The 21,400-nt window shown below is 40.4% G+C and overlaps 1 protein-coding gene across 2 annotated transcripts in view; it reads right to left on the bottom strand.

Moving 5' to 3' along the window:
* The window catches only part of Slo (calcium-activated potassium channel slo), an 85,032-nt gene that overhangs the window by 28,367 nt on the left and 35,265 nt on the right, over nt 1-21,400 (bottom strand). The window contains exons 6-11 of one of the 2 annotated variants that reach the window (XM_070665852.1): nt 11,688-11,779; nt 8,244-8,354; nt 6,267-6,372; nt 3,528-3,680; nt 3,039-3,194; nt 2,530-2,645 (exon numbers count right to left, since the gene is read on the bottom strand). In XM_070665852.1, coding sequence (XP_070521953.1) covers nt 2,530-2,645; nt 3,039-3,194; nt 3,528-3,680; nt 6,267-6,372; nt 8,244-8,354; nt 11,688-11,779 — 734 coding nt within the window. Of the gene's footprint in view, nt 1-2,529; nt 2,646-3,038; nt 3,195-3,527; nt 3,681-6,266; nt 6,373-8,243; nt 8,355-11,687; nt 11,780-20,769; nt 20,862-21,400 lie in introns of both variants that reach the window. The other variant, XM_070665859.1, reaches the window with a different exon arrangement.

The raw sequence follows: 21,400 nt of genomic DNA, 5'->3' as shown, positions 1-21,400 counted from the left end.
AGCGGCGTTAACGATCAAATTCCAGAGGCCGTAATTCCGGGGGCGAGCACGCGCATACACTCACACTCACACAGACACATATGTGCATACTCGAGAGCGAATAGACCGCCTGATCTCTTCCAAATTATCTGTCCCACCCCACTTATCAATCTCGGTAATTCGCCGATTGATCAAAACCTGACCGTTTCTCATGCTTTCCGTCTTCCGGCTACGCTTGCACGTCGCTTTTGCACGGCGCAAGCTCTTCAATTACATTGATCTCGTCTTAAAGTATATATAGTAGAAGTCTAAAGTCCGCAAAGAGTGCTCTTTCATTGATACGAACGACGACGAAGACACATCCTCGATCTACTTCTCGAGCTAACATTTTTCTAGATGATAGGAGAACGCGATGATGGCTCTCGGGAGCTCTAGATTCGTAGTACAATATTTTGACTGTCACGTTTATTTTTTCGGAATCAATCTGTCAGCCTCGCGAAAACGAATTACGCGAATAAGCGATTGTCGGGGAAAAAGAAAAAAAAATTGCTTTTACAAAAATACTAGTTTATTTTAAGAATTATTTCTAAAAGAAATTTTGCTCTTTCACGTTCCTTCGTCTTTCGAAAAATTCTGAATCCCCCTGCGTTACTCGAAACAACGTCTTCCTCGGGCAACCAGCGCGACGGTAAACACGTTGTTGCAGCGCCGGCACCGAAACTCGGATCAAAGGATTGCTTTATGAATCCAGCAACTCCGGCGTTGACGAAATAGAGATTCCGCCGCTATATTTACTCGTCCGTTACTATAGCAAGTTTATGAAAAATCTTTGTTTCGGCCCGGTTTGGAAACGCTGTAGCAAGAATCGGATCAAAGGCGGCGAGCGCTCGTTGGCGCCGAGATCGAAAATGCATCGTCGTCAGTCGTTCCTACTTCACTTAATTCGTTAATTAATGTCATTGTTATCAGATCTTGGAAAGTTACACGTATATATATATCAATTGCAGAGAGAAGTGAGAATAACAGATACGTTACTGAAGCGATGAGGGGGTGGTTTACATCGATTAGGTGTAGCACAGATACGGTTTTGTACAATATAGTAGACACGTTCATGTATTATGTTGTAATATACATACATATGCATATATGTTTATATGCGCGGAGGCTCGCGCGCTCCGTTGTACGTGTGTATATTTAACGTATACAGGACGTCCCGTAGTAAACTATTTTCCTTTCGGGTGTGGGCTCGTCGAGAAAAATAGAGAAGTCTTATACCACTTTGTAAAATTGTCAACCGACGGTTTACAAAATGGTACCAGGACTTTCCTATTTCTCTCGCCAAGCCCTATCTACTCCCGAAAAAAAGATAGTTTATTATGGGATACCCTGTATATGTATATACAATATATACGTTCATAGCGGAGTGGAGCGTAGTGAGAGACATAGGCGAGGCGAAGCTTCATCTCTTTTTTTTTTTTCTTTTTTTTTTCTTTTCCCTTCTGATTCAAGAGACTGCGGACCTCCTTCGAGAGTGACTTTGTCGTCGTTAACATGCTCGCGAAAACGAGCCTGCGAAATATTGATGGCGGCGATTTTCACAAGTAAGTCTCACTCAAAGGAATTCTTCGCTCGAGTGTCCCTCGAGATTCCATCTGGATGAGCTATGCGCGACGAAACCCCGAAGAGCCTCTGTCTCGCAGCAACGAATAGAAGAGCCATCCATTTTCCATGAACTTTTTATATGACCGCGGAGGAGCTCGAGCTCGGGACTAAGCGAAATTATTTCGACGCAGTAATTGAAAACTCGTGAAATTAACGTTTACTCGCTCGCGATTTATTTGACAGGTCGACATAATATTTAAACTCATTACATTTCGCGCGGGTAAGCAAATTGCGCTGCTCTATAAATTCATCTTTATACTCTCTCAACTTAAATAACTTTGTAAAAAGATCGCCGTTAGGGGGAGTGCCACTGCGAAAGCTAGACGTAAAAGGATTCTCGTCTTCGTTATTTAATTACCACTTGAGGGACAAAGCGACAAAATCGTGCGCGAGGTGATAAGAAAGTCTAGTACGCGGAAACCTATCGAGACTTCTATTTTTGAATTTCTCGACGGCATAAAAGCGTAACATGCAGCGCAAAAAATTTAATATAAATAACGAGAGATCTTCCGCTTTTCTCGTTAGACGACAAAATCGATCGCATACGCCACGTGTTTGCTGCGTCACTGATTGAAGAAGCATGAATTAAAAATAATCACACACGACGCCACAACACCATTGTTAATACGTAATTAGCGGTTGTATCGACGATTCCATGCGTTTCCTGCAGCGGCCTAGCTCGCGACCGCCCAGCAAGAAAGTGACGGAAATATTGAAGCGAGGAGGCACATAGGGGGGGGGGGGTAGCGAATACAGCGTACGACACGAGATCAAACACGGGAGACGATCGGCGATGGTCAGATATCGCTCTCGATCATGCGCGGCCCCGTCTCTTGAATCAGATGCGCGTATCTGCTGGATGATATATTGGTCCATGGACCGACTTACTCAGTGGCTTTCGCAAAGGGCATTCCAATGAAGGTAGGGCTCAGTGTCTCGGTGTACATCTCCATTCCAGTTCCACGCAGGTAGTCATTCTGCCAAGCCTGCATATCGGGCGACGACTGATACCAATCAACCAACCATTTCTAAATCACACACGCTCCTATGCATGTACGGATTGTGCGCGTATGTCCACAGTGAGGTGCTCGTGCTCGACTACTTCCGGTTTGTAACGCGATTCTCAACCCGCTTTTCTCGCGACTCGTATGACGATTTTCTCGATTCGCGCCGGAATCAACGGGAATAATATTCGCATATGATCATAAGACTGGCAATCGGTTTCGCGCGAAAAAAAAAAAAAAACGACGGACGATGCAAGATCTTTTTTTTTTATATGTATTCGCGATCACTGTGAACAGGCCGAGGCCGTAACAAAGACCTATACGTGGAAATGCGTTCAGACATGCATAGACTAGAACGGCAGGTAAACTGCCGGAGAACGACGTTTTACTGACCGTCTTAAAAGACCGCATCGCGAAGAGATTGGCCATCATTGTGCTGAATCCAGGCGCGAGGCAGGACTGCGCGATGAAACCTAGTTTTAACTCCGCCAGACATATCACGTCGTCACCCTGCTTCCAATCCCACGATGGAATGTTTAGTAAGTAGGCCTGAAACATAGTTTGGTCGACAGTATGAAAAATCTCTATAAAAACATGTAACGACACCGTAAAAAAAAAAAAAGAAAAGAAAAGATTAATCCAATACTTGACGAATATGCCCATATGTAAATTAAAAGATAAAAATCTCGACAAATTAAATAATTTTCAAAATAAAATTAAAAGAAAAAAAAGAACAGAGTTAACTTATAAATTTGCTTAATAAAATTTTGTTATCAACTTGCAATTAAATTAATTATAATTAACTTAAATTTTTTTTTTATTGAATTATATTTTCTTCCGAACTATTTCTTGTCGAACATCGATTCTTTCGATAGCGGTTACCTTGTTATGATACTGCATTAATTGTATAATAACGCGAATGTCGTCCGAATAATTCTTGATGGAGATGACACGCATGATGTTCGCCGCGTCTTCCGCATCCGGATCCTGGCAGTACTTGTTCGCCAGTACCAAGCACGCGTCCGCTTCGTGTACCTAAAAATCATTGAAATAATTCGTTTCGTGCCATCCGTCGTTCCGCACTGTAATATATGGGAAGAATGTATTTTGGACAGGACATTGGTCTCAAAGCGGTAGCAAAATAGAACGGAAGTTGCTCCACAAGTGTATAATATATTCGAAATCAGTACAATAAGTAATTTCAGATTTTCCGGCGGCTGATATATTATTTTTAAGCGCTCGCGCTTCTCAAGTCTGGCGTATTAAAATTGAAGTTAATATTAAAATAAGAAATGCTTTCGATTTTTAATGTTTTATAATGTTTCATAAGAAAAATGCAATAAATATTTAAAAAGAAATTTGCGCAACGTGACGTAATCCAAGAAAAATCTAAAATTACTTACCGCGTAATTTAAATAGAAAGGAGCGAAAAAGATAAAAACTATTCATTAATAAAATCGTGTTTATTTAATAGCAAAGATAAAAGCGACTGTTTGAAACGCGTCGCGATCGTCGAAATCAATACGTTGTGTGTAAGCTGCTAAATCTACGGATCGTCGATCTACGAATTGTACTTGGAAAATATCAACTTCTTCACATGTTCATACAAATACATTTTTTTTTTCTTTCAAATTATTTTCTATTACGGGCACAAAGAGCGTCGTCGAAAATGTAAAACGAAAAACTCTTCGATATAACAGGAATATGCATCTACAATATTAAAGTCATAAAAGCATTCAATAAAACAACAACAGCTACTTAATATCGAAGATTCGCACGGCTAGCAAGGTTGATCGCTTCACAAAATAAATTTAAAAAAAAATTAAATTAATTGCGTTCACGTTAATTTAATCTCAAACTTGAATTTCATTATTTGTCTTGTCCACATGATTTGATTGCCAATTATCATGCAAATGACATTAGATACTTTCTATATTTTTGCGATTTACTATTTACACTGTCAATAAACTAGCGCTCGACAAATTTTACTAATAAAAAAAAAAAAAAGAAATGCGCGATCCTTAAATTGCGAGTAAAATGTTATTTCCAATTTAATACGTCGGCGTTGAAAGTATTCTTTGACAGTGGAAAAGTATTTTTCCATAAAAGAAAAATTACAAAAGAAACTTAGAGAAACATTTCTGAGGATCTTCTTCGTGCGCACCTTCGACGCAGTCGCACGACTCGAACAATGATTTAAAAAAATATGAAAGTGAGCCTTTAGGATACATTCCTTGGATATGCAAACATCATCGATCATTGAGAGGGCGAGGGGGTGGGGGGTGGAGGTCAGTCGGTTCGTCTAGGGGTTCTATACATCTGAATAATGGAGAAGCGCCTCTATCTACATGCTAAGTCTATCGGCTAACAAGATGTTGGCATTAACCTCGGTTGTGTAAAAAAGAAACTACACAAACAGAGAACGTACCGTCCCGTCTTCGTCAGTGCAGGATCGATACACTTAACAGATACCACGATCGACTATTCCACCAGATACTAAGTCTCTAACAGAAACTACCGTCTGGAAAGTAATCGGCTGGTAAACCAGTCTCTCCACGAGAAATACACGGGCACTTACCCACTCGGGTCGACAGCAGGCATGGGTCTATCCAGTGGATGCAATACAACCTTAAAGGGACTTTTTCTCACGTAGGTATGCATAAAAAGTGTCTCGGTACGTGTACGTGTGTCTATGTGTGGGAGAAATTGACGTTGCTTTCCTCTCGGATTTGCTGCCGGGTATGTATTGATAAGAAAGAAGGGATGAGACAGACAGAAAGATAGATAGATTGACAGACAGATAAATTATACCGGGACGACGTTACCGGGGCGAAATACCGCGGGCCAAATATCAGATCTTTTCATGAGCGCTCTCAGGTCCGCGTCCCTCCCCTCAATTGTTTTATATAAATTTCGCAGATAATTGATATCGAATTCTAAGACCAGCTGTCGCAAATTGACGAGACACGAAAGCGGACGGCAGTATACGGAAACGCGCCGGTGGGGATATCGTGGTGTAACATCGTCAACGTGTGTACGAGCATAAAGGGAGACATACAGGCAACAAACATCCTGGAACAATAGCGTTTGTTATCCGCACAACGTCATTTCCCGAACGTCTACCGATCGCCCACGGTAGCAGCTGTAGCATCGCTACTTTCGCCATCGACTTTTCCAACAAACTTCAAGTCCGCGGTTTACATCACGGTCTGCAAATGTCGCGTCAAGCTTTTGCGAATTCGTATAGAAATACTTCAGAGCTTTAACTTCTCGAATACGTGCCGTAAAATAAATTCCAAGGCGCAAGGAAGCATTTTTCGTAAAATAAAATCACGATAAATCTGTATTATTAATGAAATTTTCGAACGCTATTCACTGATTGAAATCGAAATTTATCGATTACGCGGCGATAAAGCGCTGGTACCGTGCGCGCAAAAATATGACGGACACGATGGGCCGCGGGACGTCGAACATAGAGAAGGGAAGTAGAAATATAAGAGTATAAGGGGAAACCGTTATATGTAACAGGATAGAGCTGTTTTATAAAGTATATAGGGGGTTTAATGCGCATATTCCTTGTACCGAGGACGCAGGTTGTTCGATCGTGGTAAACAAACTCACCTTAACCCGCTGTAGATCAATCGGGTTCATGATGGTCCCCTGAAAGAACTCCACGGTGGTGAAGTGCCGCTTGAACAGTCCTTCCAGTTCGAGATCAGGCGGTTTCCTGAACGGATCCGACAAAACGATATGATTCCTTTTATAAATAACGTTCACCTCAGCTGTCGACGGGTCGCATCCATTTTTGCGAGAACGTCGTCGAGCAGTACGGCCGACAGAAGAATCGGCGAAGATTTCGTTAGAACGTGAATAGTACAAATCGTCCCGCGTGCCCGCGACTTTTAAGGGCGAGCCGCGGCCCTTGATTCGCCCAAATACGTCTCGAGAATTGCCACGTTAATTAAGCTAAATATACGGCAGTTTAATCAAACGAATATGTAGGCTCACCCTCGAAGGGAGCGAGCACGCTAATATATAATAATAAATATCTAAGTAAAGTCTCTACTGCAGCTGAGTCGGCTCCATAGCTTAATACAGCATACCATGCAGTCGCAGGCGGTTGCTTTCTACGTAAATATATATACGGTATATATGTATATATATAGATACGTACGTATATATCTTTCACCGTCCGGTGCCGCGTCGTTTTTATTCATAAGGTTATATTTGAAAGTACCACTTTGAGCAAGCATATCGAGAACTCCGGTACAACAAACTTCAACGACGGTCTGAATCTCGCGCGGGTAAACGCGCGCGCCGAAGCAAATCGTGCCGCACCGGACGTTGCAATAGTTCATGAGAAAAAAAAAAAAAAAAAAAAAAAAAAAAAGAAAGAGAGATAAAAAGAGCGAAAATCGAGAGAGAAAGAGAGTAAATCTAAAGAACGTAGCGAGCATTCGGTGTGATCCGCGGGCGTATGCGAATCACCAGATACTATAAAAGAGATTCTATAAGAAGTAACGATAGCGATTATATATGTATAAGTATATCAACGTGAGACTGCATGACGTGTTACATAAATATATATATGTATATATACATATATATATATATGTATGTAATTATAGATAATATATATATATGCATATAAGAGATACATAAGTATATATATATCGATCGACCATCACGGCGTGTTATACCCAGGCGAATAACCGTGTAATAACCTAAAGAACTGCAAGGAAACAAGAAGCACGAGCGGCCACGTGGAGGGCATTGATGAGGGGTTGGTTGGTTGATGAAGGTTTTCGTGTGGTGGTTGTTCTAGGGTTCAGGGTACCTTGACGCGTTCCAGGTCCACGGCATTCATCATGGTGCCCTGAAAAAACTCCACGGTCGTGTAATGCCTCTTCAGGAGACCCTCCAATTCGAGATCTGGCTCTTTCCTGGAAAAAAGTAAACCATTCCTTACGACTATAGCGATCGGACCCACGCGGGCATGCCACTGAACGCAGCCCCTTCACTTATCCACCACGTTCCTGAATAATCCGATCCGTTGATGGAGAATATTTGTATGTAATTCGAAACCTCGGTAAAATAACAGAGTCTTTACGGTCGATAAAGCGCGGAGCTAATGGAGTCTGATCGCTTTAAGTCGCTCGGCGACGGAGAACGTTTCGACGGGCGACATACTCACCACGGAGTCGCCAACACAGAAAACAAAATATTTAATGGGTGAGAAAATGGATAAACGAGTTAAAAATGCGGGGCTTATGGGCGAGTTGTAATAACTAACGAGTCAATTTTTTTTTTTTTTTGTCTCGCACGAATTAATTAATAATTGCGTACTTTCGTAAAGTAAAATATATAAAATATATAATATACATTTGTATTTCCTGTAAAAAATGTCAAAGTATATTATGTCATCGTAATGGAGTATGTTAACTAATATCCAAATGATCGTTGTATGCGCAATTGATGACGCGAGATACCGGCAATGATGCGTGTAAAATAGATTAGATATGCGAAGTGTGAATTTCGTAGGATATCGCGCCAAGTAATTCACGCTCTCGGTATTAAAAATTAAAACAATAGCCATACCTATGCAAGAAGACAACTTGCACGTCGACGTCCTCGCGATCCTCGTGCAGGAAATCCTTGAGGAAGTGCGAGACCGATTCGTAGGTGATGTGGCCGCACACGACAATATGTCTGCCAACACAACGAGCAGATTAGATAACATTCATAAAACGCCGGCTTTAGTTAATGAATCGGTAGGAAAAGAAAGGAAAACACTCTCAAGCAACTACCATATACACGCTCTAACAATAATTAGTATATGTATTTTAATTATAAGTCCTTCTCTCTCGTGTTACTATTTTATTTTGCTGCATTCTCGAAAGTAAATTTTTACCGAAATAAACGCGTTCTCAATATGTACATATATACATGCTTACGTATATTCGTGATAAGCGAGAACAATGAATCAATAAAATATAGAGAGAGAAAAACACTGAAAACCGACAAATTAATCTCTTTTTTTTTTTTTTTCTTTTCGTGCCATTTTAGTCTGCTGCCATAATAAGACTAGATTTGTTCCTCGTCAAAAATTACTCTATTTTAAGATTAATTATATTTGCATACAATATATCATTAAAAAAAAAATTATAAATAAAATATAAATGTAGAAATTAATTTTTTTTAAAAAAAAAAGATGATATTTAATAATCCATCGTGAAGTCGATAAATGATTCCAGGAGACAAATTAATTAAAAATAATATACATTTTTAAGAGAATATAAAAATTATTCGGCACTAGAACAATGCTCGCGTGGCTTCGAAAAGAATTAACGCGCGTATATTTATCGAAAAAAGAAATAATAAATCGGTCAACTTACCAAGACTGCACTAGGAATTGGAGTGATTCATTTTAACGAACTGACTATACACATACCTATGTGATAAGTCGGCATCATGTATGTCAAGAAGAAAACATTTTTCTACGCGTGTAAGTTTCTACGTGCCGTGTACATATCGATGGTAAGAGATGTATAATTCTACGTTTAGGTGTTACATAACAAGTAGGACTAATTGGTGCTCAAAGATAATCAAACATATTCGCAAAGAAAAAATAACGGAGTTCGACCATAATCATTCCATGCTTAATATTATCTACTCGGTGACGTCTGACGTTCGGCTTCGTCATGAACTCAGCAGCCTTTCCGTAGCTTCAAGCGACCTGTTATTTTTTTTTTTTTTTTTCCTTTTTTTCTTTTTATCATTTTCGGTACCAGAGTGCGACATGTCGCGTTAATGCACGGGTCACGCTACTGGATTCAATGCGAATCCGATAATACCCAGGATTACTGGTTATTTTCTCTCTAAACGTAAAAAGGGGCCGATGTCGTGTGCGTGTCGAGACGTGAGCGTGTGTATCATGGGTATAATGCAGTTGTAGATCGTTTTAAATGTATCGGCCGTTGGATCGGAAATTAGACGAGAGTACCGTGGATCTGCCGAAATTTCGACGCGGTTGTTGTATCTCTCCGACTGTTCGCATTAAAAAAAAAAAAATTTTTTTAATAAAAAATTTTAATAAAAAATTTCTTTCATTAAATAAAAAAAAAACTAAATACTCATACGCGTTTATGCAACGAGAGTCCGTATTCCTGTCTTTACTCGTGACGCGAGATTATTCACGGCAAGCGTGTCCGCTGCGGTTTCGTTTTGAACGTCGGAGATACGCCTTTACGTACTCGGATCGTTTAATTTCTTAAGCCCGCTTGTGCATTAGGTGAAATTGATTCGTTAAACCATTATCTGACGACCAATATCAATGGAACGTCGATGCGAGGCGGTACGTGGCACGATTAATACGCGCCGTGAAAAACGACGACGAATAATGACAGCGGTTGCATTCACGAGGCATTAATCATCGTGACGAGGTTCTTCTGGGTTCGTTATTAATATCGTGTGCGCGCGGATCCCGCGTATATATTACTCCAATCGCAGGCACACGTATCCGTGTACCCGAAATGATGATATGCAATCAGCGTGTCATTGTCGTGTAATCCTTTCCTTCACGAAAGCTCGCAGCCACCCCTCGTGCTAGTTGTGAATGACAATTAAATCGGAAAGAAGCTCTGAATTGTCCCTGATCTACGTTGTTAGCTTCGGCCCGCCGGTGACATCCTCAACCAGATTCCCTGAGCTACGTATGAAATCGCAATAATCGCAATAATACACATATAATTATTCAGGGAGTACAACCTTCGTTATTATTTTTTTTTTTTCCCTTATTAAAAATTTTACGAATACGCAAAAACAATTATTAATACTGTCTAAAACACCAAGATTATTACATTGAAGTAATACAACATTAGAATATATATTTATGTAGGTAATATAATATATATATATATGCATTCAATTGTGTTTGGATGATGCAAGGTACATGCTGGACGTTAACCCCTTGCACTCGGAAAGAAATACAGCTCGTCAAAGCGCCCGCGGTTCGCTTAACGATAATAATAAAATTATCCGACCGCGTTGCTTCGATGTATGTCAGATAATTAGCTCGGGATCAGTTATACGAATTTCCGCGGCCCGTTAGCGCGGCGCACGACCGTGCCGCTCAGCGCGAACTTGTCACATCCGTTTACAACAGATTGCGTTATCTGCGTCGTCTCGATTTAGATTCCCTTGGGCGCGCGGTTCACGGTCGGCGCAATAACTGCGACGTTGATTAATTAAATAGAAGCGTCAAACAAACAAGTTGATCTAGACACGACGCGTCTCGTTAAAATTCATTTAAGGTCCTTGCAATTTGTTTGCGAAGCGAAAAAAAAAAAAAAAAGAAAATAACGTTCGGCACGAAAAAATTTTTCGCGGATTGAATATCGAAATTTTCTCGCCATTTAAACGCCTTGCTATATTATTTTATTTTTTTCTTTTTTTTTTTTACTTTTTTAAAATCAATTTCTGTTTGTTTTTATTATGCAAACGGTATGTAAAATTAACGTGTCCGTGTAAATCGAGCCGTATTTGTCCCAAATGCGAACGGTGTGAACAAACAAGCTAACACCAGTTGCTGAGTGTAATGGGGGTAGGTCTGTGACAGGCTGGTCTATCGAGGGATAAGGTTTTACTAGAGTAGGCTGGAGTTCGGGAACGTTTTTAGGGTAGCGGCTGCGCTAAGGCCGGCTAGTGTAATGAGCTGGGACGGGACTGCGGTTTTGTAACGTTGGCACTGATCTCTAAATATATATTAATTAATAAGGAAGGAATCGGGATCGTTTTTGGAACGTTCGTACGTATTTCTATTGGGGGAAATTGCATTTGAGGGAACGGGACCAGGTAAAGGAGCCAGAATGTAACGTGTGCGCCTGTGTACGTGTGTCAGAAAAAGTTTAACAGAGGCGTAACAGACAGATGCTGTGTGAATGTGGTGGAGGTTACATAGCCTTTCGTGTACGGTAGGACATCGTGGTAGTCGGGACTCGGGGCTCAAATCGAGAAAGCTAATTGGTTGGTTGTGTCTCTCACCTGCGACATCGCTCGTTCTTCAAAGTGCCGCCGTACTTGTTTCGCGTCCCGATCAGGTCAATTATCTCAGGGATACAACTGGCGAATATGGCCTACACCACGTAATAGAACAGAACATAACACTCGCATCAATACACTTGTGTGATAGGGCTGTCAATAATTTGTTAGTTTATTTTATTTTTTTTTCTTCTTTTTTTTACTTTTTTTTTTTTTTACATGTATCTCACTGTTAGTTAATCGATTGGTCGGTTGGTCGGTCGGTCGGTCGGTCGATTTTAATGTTTTCAACGTCGTGTCGCGGTGTCGAGATGACTAGTTATCGGTACACGCCGGTTACATAGTACGTCTTTTCCCATTTCATTAAACGACGGAGAGGCGAGAGGGGGAACGAGGATATTTGCACTTACGAACGAAATCAGATTTCGGCTCGATTAGCATATTGCGCGGCTGCTGATAGAGACACGATTATCAGTGCTGTACCGCTATGTTCTCGTTAATTAGTGATGTGTTGGAAACGAAACACGTTCTCCAGATAAAAGGGCGGGGTAAAATAAACTACTTACAGTTATAAGTCCTACGTACCTACACCTAAGCCTAACTACATGTGCCGTCATCTCTACCTAATCCGTGATAAACTTTGTATCTATGTTATCTCACAGTTCAACTCGATGCGCTCAATATAATCGTATAATACATCGTTGTTCTTATTAAGAAAATTAAACATTATCTTTACGCGATACGATCAAGTCCCAGAAATATTCTCGACGAGTGCCTGTCTTAAAAAAAATTTTCTTCCTGACTTTTCCTAGCCGGTAAAAATTTTTTTCACACACTTTTCCAATATTTTTTTAAATCAATTTTAATTTAACTGTGCAGAATAATATTGAAAGCACTGATGGATCAATGAAGCTATGCTACAGCACACAAATCAATATCAATCTCTTTCTTCCTCCTCTCGAAATAAACGTGCGCGAGACTCGCTGTAAAAATGTGAGAGTACGACGTGAAATTTTCTTTCGCGCGGACCTTGGCGCGCTGCAAATTTATCCAACGCAGTGACGTTTATCGCTGACAAACCTTACGCAAAATAAAAAGAAAATCTCTCTTTTCTATTACCCGAGACTCGCAATGCCAAAAATGATAACGACGTCGTCGGGGCGGGAAGGGGGGATGAAAGTCAATCGAACAAAGAAGGCCTAATCGCGGGAAGCGGTGCGTCTGCGGCAACGAAGTATGTGAGCGCGTAATTGCGTTAGCAATCATCGCTGCAAGCTCATAAGCTGGGAGCAGTTGAACGATTCCCGCGGAAGAGATGCGATCTCGCGGCGGTGTATCTGGAGCCGTCGGCCAGTGTCCCCCTGTCTGCGTATTGTTACTTCCCGTCTCGCGATTCGTGGCGGCCGTGCGTAGATTTATCAGAAGGGCAATTTGCGAACCGAGGGATTTACCGAGAAATAATGCAGCGAGCGGGCGCACATCCCTGTCGTCGATCGCCGCGCGTCAACGTGCATTGTAATGCGTGTATGACACGCGGAACGTCCGTGATCGCTCGTAACGTTTCCCCAGGTTCCCCTTTCCCCGTAGTCTCGGTATGCGCTTGCGACATGTCGCGAATATGTTGCCCGCGTGTTACATGGAATGATGTGAGGTATGCCTGATGTGACCCCAAGCTAGACTACCTGTAATGTCTGCAACAGTAGGATCGTGAGTCGGCGCTTCACGGCGAACGACGGAGAAGACCGGGACCGTAGATCCGATCAATTTTTTATTCGCCCGCGTCTCGATCGAAAGGTCATAGACGCCGCGCCGTTCCGCCGCAGCCCTCCGGTTGATATTTTTACTGGCGCGACAATAAAATCGGTTTACTCGGGCAAGGTGGCATAATTGAGTCCGCGCGTACGGCAACGTATCGCCTATATATCGCACGACTTCTCAGACAAGTACAAGGTAATTGAGAAACGGCGAACTTTATGAAACTGGTTAGGTTACGTAGATAGAAATTGGATCATTCGCAGTTTCAGACTTCTTTTTAATTATTTATTTATTAATTTTTTTTATTATAGTCGGTGTATTAACCCGGTCGATTTAAATTGCGATAAAAACCTTCTGTATTTTTTTATTAATTTTCAGATTTGTCATTTATTGAATTTTCGTAGAGTTATCCACTCGAATTAAATTCCCGAATTAAAAGATGCACAAATATTTTGACCGATTTTAAGTATTATTATTAGACTTCAAGTAAAACAAGAGGGACTTCGCCGAGTTACGTCGCTCTGCGCCGCGGATGAATGCAGCGTCGTGTGTCGCAATTAAACGTGCACAATTTCTACTGATAGAACCCCTAAAAAGAGCGGCCGCGTGTACCTACGTCTGTACCTGCTACTACGCTATTTTAAATGCCAAAAATCGTGTGTATGCCTGTGTGTATGTGTGTATGCGTTAAGCTAAGAAACGCGAATCAACCGGAGACGTCCGCTCTCCTCGTATCAGACGAGAGAGGGTTGTTCTTCTTCTCTAAAGGCCATTCCGTACTGAGGGTCGATCGCCTTTCGACAATCTACAAACTAGTCAGAACACTATCGCATGCCACCAAGAAACTCAATGTGGAAGAGAGAGAGAGAGAGAAAGAGAGAGAGTGAATGTAGTAGACAGATACATAAATGGGATAAATAGACAGAAGAACGAGAGAGAAAGTAACAGAATGTGAAATAGAGAAGAGAGAGGTGTCCGTGATTTGCCAGCACTCTTTTCGGGAAGAGAATTTAACCGAGCGTGACGGAAAAAAGTAGTATTGTTTCGTCGTTGACGTAACGTCCCGCTTCAGCGATTTATTTCGAAGGCACCAAACGCAGTCTCGAGGGAATTGTCACACGCAACTCGCTGCTTCACGGCTGCTTCTACATGCTTTAATCGTCCGGCGTTTATGATAAATCGTCGGGAGACCTATGACACATATTCTCAATAGTACACGCGATGCCGTGTAAAAACAGTCTCGTTACACCCTTTGAGAGATGACCCGCCCCAGATAACAAACGTTTTGCTCGTTATCAAGTAAATTCTATTGCGTGTGTATACACAGACCAACGTCACTTTTTTTTTTTTAAAGGTAGATAGAACTCACCGAGAAAAATTGAAAAGTTTTATACTACTTTATAAAATTCTCAATCGTTATTAAAAAAAAAAAATTATTTAGTTACCAGAAAAACATTTTTTAATCAGAAAGCAGTGATTAAATCGCGGCGAGTTGACGTAATATTTGGTGACGTACACTGGAAGGTAGATATGGCGTTTACTGCACCGACGGCCCCTAGCGAACATGACTTTAGAGTCGTGTGCGTTGAGTTTCACATGTGCCGCGTGTATTTACCGCGCCGGCCGGATTGCCGATGACTGATTTCCCCCCGTTCTCTCATTCTCTGCCGCTGCCGCCTAAGATTACGTACGTTAGCCGCTGTCGCCGCAGAAAACGCCATATCAGTCCTTCGGTATACGTATCAACGTGTAACGGTGCTAATTAACAGACAAAAGGGGGGTCGATGCAGCTCGAGCGGCTTGCGATTACTAGCTTTCGTGTATCGGCTATATCGTACATATTGATAACATCACCCACGCGTGCAGAAAACGATGACGTTCATATTTGACGTACGGCATCGATATTGTTCGCATAATGCAGTATACGTGTAATGGGGAAAGTAAATAAAATGGCGCGACCGTGTTGACGTGCGTTCGCTAGCTAATCTACACGGTAACTAGATTACCGGGATACCATTATGCACGCGATGTAAGTCAACTTTTTTCCATACTCAATTCAACCACTCCAACCTACCTCTAATCTCGCTGTAACGGAAAGCAAACCCGTGCGCCCGATGCGAAAAATATGTACATATTCGTTAAACGTCACAGCGGCGGGGAAAGGGGGAGGGGAATGAAGAGATACGTAACGTGAAAGCAAAGATAACTATTTTAGCAAATTTTATACCCACGAGAATCGCTTATATCTGGCCCCCGTGATACCCCGGTACGTATTCGCCGAGTTAACAAATAGGGGCACGAGGAGAGCGAAACTACTTTTCATGGCCGTGCGATAAGGCAATTATATATTACAAATGTAGATAGATGTGTATTATATAAGTAGAGAAAGAGAGAAGGAAAGAGATGCAACAATTAATATATTCGTCTTATCTACTAACGTGTGTGTGTGTGTATATATTATAATAAAAACTCGTGTGTTGCTCCTTTCACAAAAAAAATCAAGCATACCAGTATATGTTACCAAGGTATCTGCTAACTGGTTAAAAATGGGTAAGAAAAGCGGTGAAAATAAGGCGTGTTAAAAGGAAAAAAAAACAGAAAAACGGTGAGATAAGAGGTGATTAAAAAAGAGCAGACGATGTGACTCGTGATATTTGGAGTTTCTCTAACAGTCACGGATCCATGATAATAACGTAGATCGAAAGGATTAGAGAAGGGAGAAGGGACGTGTTTATCAATCGGAGATTAAGTTCATCGCAGATAGCGAGAGTGGTCCCGTTTCCTTGAATATGTTACACGAACCTCAGGGAAAAAGAAATATGAATAAATTTCTTTTATCGGGGATAGATCGAGTCACGCGCGTTACGTTCGATGTTATCTCTTTTCGCGGGGAAAGAGAGAGAGAGAGAGAGAGAAAGAGAGAGAAAAAAAAAATTACAATCTAGGAAGTAGGTCGCGTTCATCAACGACGGTACGTTCATTAGGATATACGGGCTTCATTACACGGCCATAAGGTTTGTCTAACTTCTCTCGTCCATCGTTTTTCGTTGCGCCGTACTTTTCCGCTGATACGAAGGAATGCGAAACGTGTGCCGTCCCGCGAGTCGTTCAGTCGTCCCGCCTAATGAAAACGCCTCTCTAATTTGCGAATCGCAGCGGTGACACGGTTGCAACGGCGCCGAAAACACGGGAGAGTTTACGACCGGGCGCGCAACGAGACCACCCGCTATCCAGGGGCGATTTCGCTACTTCTCGTATCTATGTGACTACGTGTGGAGACAACACGAGGGCTAATTTCAATGGGGGGGGGGGGTTTCATGGCTGGCTTCCACGTAGGTGGATTTTCTGGGGTACCTGCGTCCACGCTCGCGTCTGTACTGGCCACCGTACTTGCTGCGATTCGCGGCGAGCTCCGTGATCTCTGGGATCCAGCTGGCGAACACCGCCTACACACCCACAATCATCCGTTGCCGTCAGAACAGACCCCTAGCCTGAATCTTTTTATATTTGTTTTATTTGCTTTCGCTTTTATTATAATTTATATACATATATATATATATATATATATATATATATATATATATATATATAATTTTTTTTTCTCTTTTTATTCGCTCGTGTTCCAGTTTCGCTAAGTGCCGATCGATTATTGTCAGGCGACAACGCGTTATAAATTGCAAAAGTGAAGACGACAGGTACAATTAGTCGATTAAAACACGATTAGAATTATAATACAATGAGGGGTTTTTTTTTTTCTTTTTAAGTTGATATACTTTTTTGCGACTGAAATAAATTATGTGAGCTTTCCTTAATATCGATAATTCAAGTTTAATATAAAATCGATTAATTATTTGGCAGTTTTAACATAAAATGCAAATATATTTCGAAGTACTTTATCTATTGCGACAATACGTTAGCAGTATGAAGTAGTTTATTCGAATATGCGTATCCTCCCGTTTTCCGATATATTCCTGTTCAGGTTCTTCTCAATAGAAATAAATCGCGGAGTGTTTGAACACTGTAGATTTTTCATACATTAGTACGTTCCTCAACTGCTACTGCATTCAAAGCTGCTGTCATTCAAGCAAATAGGACGAAGATTCGAATTATTTATAAACTCACCGAGCATAAATTACTTATACGCAAAAATTGATAAATAGCGTCGAATATAATCGTGCCAACACGTCTGCGAGAAGACGTTAGAACATATTAAATTGCGAAAACTGCGTGTCAGCACGACGTAAATTGCGCGCATTACGAAATTAGCGATGTGCGCAGAGCCATTAAAAAAAAAAAGAAACCTTGTAGCGCGAAGAATAACAACTCGTCTCTGTAACCTTACGAAATGAAGCGAAACAAATCAATTAATTATTCTATGAAACACAGTGCCGTTAGTTCCTCGTTTTAAAAGATCATGCGTCATGATACTCGTATTAACCGCTATTAAGCGATCGCCTAATTAATTAATATTAATTACCCTGTGTATCTCCTGTTACAAAGAACGGAAAAAGAGATGCCGTCATTTGTGCACAATGTCAATTGAAATTAATTTAACATGCAAACACTATTACAGCATACGATTCCGGTAATTCCGAGCGATTAGCACCATTTCAAACATGGTTATAAGTGCTAAAAGGAAAAAAAAAAAAAAAACAAACTACTTTAAAGATTATGAACAGAAACTAAGTCTTTCAATCTTTCCATTTTTTTTCTTTTAAATCAGAAAATAAAATAGAAATTAGGACTTCAAAAGTGCGTTCTGCAATTAATTACGTTTTATAATATTAAAGTTAAATATGCGTATGTATCTTTTGTGTAAAACAGATAATCAAATCACGCAAGATGATTAACGCATAATTAAATTAATAAGATTATACTTTTAATAAGTTACGAAGAATATTGCCGAATCTGTTTTCGATCATTTTACATGATTTGAATTAAAGGTATATTAAAAATGTACTCAGTAAATAGTTGAATATTAGATGTATCAAAGGTACGTTTCGTTCTATTGTAGTGCAATATATGTAACAACTAACGTTGTATTCCTGCGTGTGTCTACATATAATAATAAAGGTAGCAGACTAAAGTGGCAAACCATGTGACTTATTAAAAAAAAAAAACAAAAAAAGTGTACTGGATTAACAATTGATGCAACGGCGAAGGAGCTCGATGGAATTAGAAAGAAAATAATTAGTAAAAATAATGAATTATGATACAGTGCAAGATTCTTTCAAATCACTTATTCGATATTAACGATTTTAAAAGCAGGCTGAAAATTATTCTTGAAATTAATTTTGAAAGTACGATACGCAGTCCATCAAGCCTCTTTCACCCGCATTATTTTGTACGTGATTTCTGTGTATGTACACAATATTATCTTATCGAATATATGTATTAATATTGTAAGGAAAAAAAAACGGATGCTTGTTGCTTCGTGCTGTAGAATAGAATGATAATCGATTTGTGATGAAAAAGAGCACCCCGTTGATATAAAACACATACATACGGCCAACTTACTAAGCATATCTGCTTCTCTCGTCATTTTGGAGACTTACACGTAAACTTCACTCTTATATACATTTTTTTTTTTATTTTGTTGAATCTAACCCGACATTGCACGGTGAAAGATCTTTTATCATCGAAGAGTTATTTTTAATAAAATCAAGTTCTGCGTATTTAAATAATTTTAACAATTTCAAGAGTTTCGTCAGGCAGAAATAAGTTCGTTAAGATATTCTTTTGCGAATATGTTCCATATGAATTAATATCAAAGATATATAAAATGAGAGAACGAGATCTAAGTAATAACGTGGTGTATTTGTTAGCGACGCGTACCCATTTAAGTCACAGCTGTGCTTTATCGGCTTTAATTCGAGAAGCTACTTGGACTGATACCAAAAAATAAAATCTACTTTTGGTCGTCGCAGATGGCTCAACATTTACCTGGTCACGGGTGACCTCCATTCAATGTTACGTTAATAATAAAATATATCGTCCGTTTACGACGACCGCGTAACCGGCGCTTCTCCCGATTATTCGAATAAATTTTTTCTTGTAAATTTTTACGATACAGCACGCGCATTAACGTCCATAAAAATATCTAGTTCCATCCGCATAAACATTTAATGCAATTTTAAATTTGGGAAATGTAGAAAATCTTTTTTTTTCTCTTTTTTTTTCTTTTTTAAGCACAAAAAAGAGGTAACGCGTTACTGCATTTATATAAATGTGAAGCTCCGAGTTTTAAACGTCAGCTATTTAAAAATCACGTCGATCAAACGTGTGCTATCGCCGCATCCGGTTCTTTTGCCGCGCGGAACAGTGATAAAAAAAAGTGCATATTTACTAACCGTAACTCACAAATTTTAATTGCGCTTTTTCGGGAAAATACATGCTCGCTGATTCGATGCTTCGTTAAATGCAGGAAAATATGCCGGGATGTTCGGGATTTTCGCCTGCGTCTTTCGTCGCCGGGGCTCACCCGTGTCGGTCGCGAAAAACTTTTTTCCCCCCTTCGATTTATTTGACCTTTCACCGTGAACGAGAGCCGGTTTGATTCATTGGGAAACGAAAGGGAACGCCGTTGACGATTATACGACGTATGCACCACGCGCGCGGTCGTTATACTCGTCAACTCTCATATTTCCAGCTGCTGTAAATTTTCATGCATTCATCATGGGCTCCTGAGGCTTTTGACGTTGCGCATTAATGCAGAACTATGATATATACAGGGTGTCCCAGTTGATGTAAAAAAGTTCTTAGTTGTAGGTTGGGCTTCCGAAAATAAGTAGAAAAGTCCTATACGGTTTTGTAAGTTAGGCGTTAATAACCGAGAAAATAACATTTAAAGATTTGACGCCCCCCGTGCGAGTAAGAACGCGCCGCTGAAAGCTACCGAGATGTTAGTGGACCTAGAGGTGTGGCTTATCTTACTCTATTCACAAAGAAATGAGTAATCTATGAATCTCTGTAAATAGAGTGGTGGTGTGGCCCATCCCACTCTATTTACAAAGATTCATAGATTACTCATTTCTTTGTGAATACAGTAAGATAAGCCACACCTCTAGGTCCACTAACGTCTCGGTAGCTTCAAACGGCGCGTTTTTTCTCGCACGCGGGGCGTCAAATCTTTAAATGTTATTTTCTCGGTTATTAACGCCTAACTTACAAAACCGTATAGGACTTTTCTACTTATTTTCGGAAGCCCAACCTACAACTAAGAACTTTTTTACATCAACTGGGACACCCTGTATAAACGTACTGGAAAGGGAATAGTAAATTTTAATAGATAAGAGCAGAGGGTTTGTAGGACGTAATTTGATAGTAATACCTCTTTCCATGCTCCCGTTTGTACTCGCCGCTGTATTTGGACCTACGGCTTACGAGCTCTATTATCTCGGGTATGTTACTAGCAAACATTGCCTGTAAATAAAAATTATAACTGGAAAACACTATGCGACTACGGATCGCTGGTAAAGCAAACTGGGTCAACTATATACGGTTGCAGCAGTGCTTTCGCGCCGTATTATGGCGTAAGTTACGTGCGTGTTTTTCGCGTCGGTAAATGAATATGGCGGAAAAGAAAGGGAAAGACAGGATGAAAATGCGACCGGACGAGGCAACGAGCTTTACGTTTCGAAAGATGTGCTCGGAAAACGTGTGCTCAAAAAGCGAGGAGAAAATTGCGACGCTTATTAAGTACATCGGTACCAGGAAACGCGTTTAGGAATCGATATGTCGAAAGTAAAGCAGCTTGAAAGAAAAGAAAAAAAAGAAGACAAGAAAAAAAAGAGTGTTAGGAAAGAGTACTTTGCTGACGATCACGCTAGCGAAATTTTCCACTCGGGTTTCAGTTTCTAAGGCAATAAAATCGACTCGGTTCCTTTTGCAAAGCTAATAATTGATTTTTTTTAATAGTCCAACAATTTTGAAATGGTATTTATTGCAATTTTTTTTATTGT

The sequence above is a fragment of the Cardiocondyla obscurior genome, linkage group LG01 (assembly GCF_019399895.1).
Source record: "Cardiocondyla obscurior isolate alpha-2009 linkage group LG01, Cobs3.1, whole genome shotgun sequence".
In the NCBI taxonomy this organism is placed as follows: Eukaryota; Metazoa; Arthropoda; class Insecta; order Hymenoptera; family Formicidae; genus Cardiocondyla; species Cardiocondyla obscurior.
Note: the sequence above shows the minus strand (reverse complement) of the source record. Positions and strands in the feature narration are given on the sequence as shown.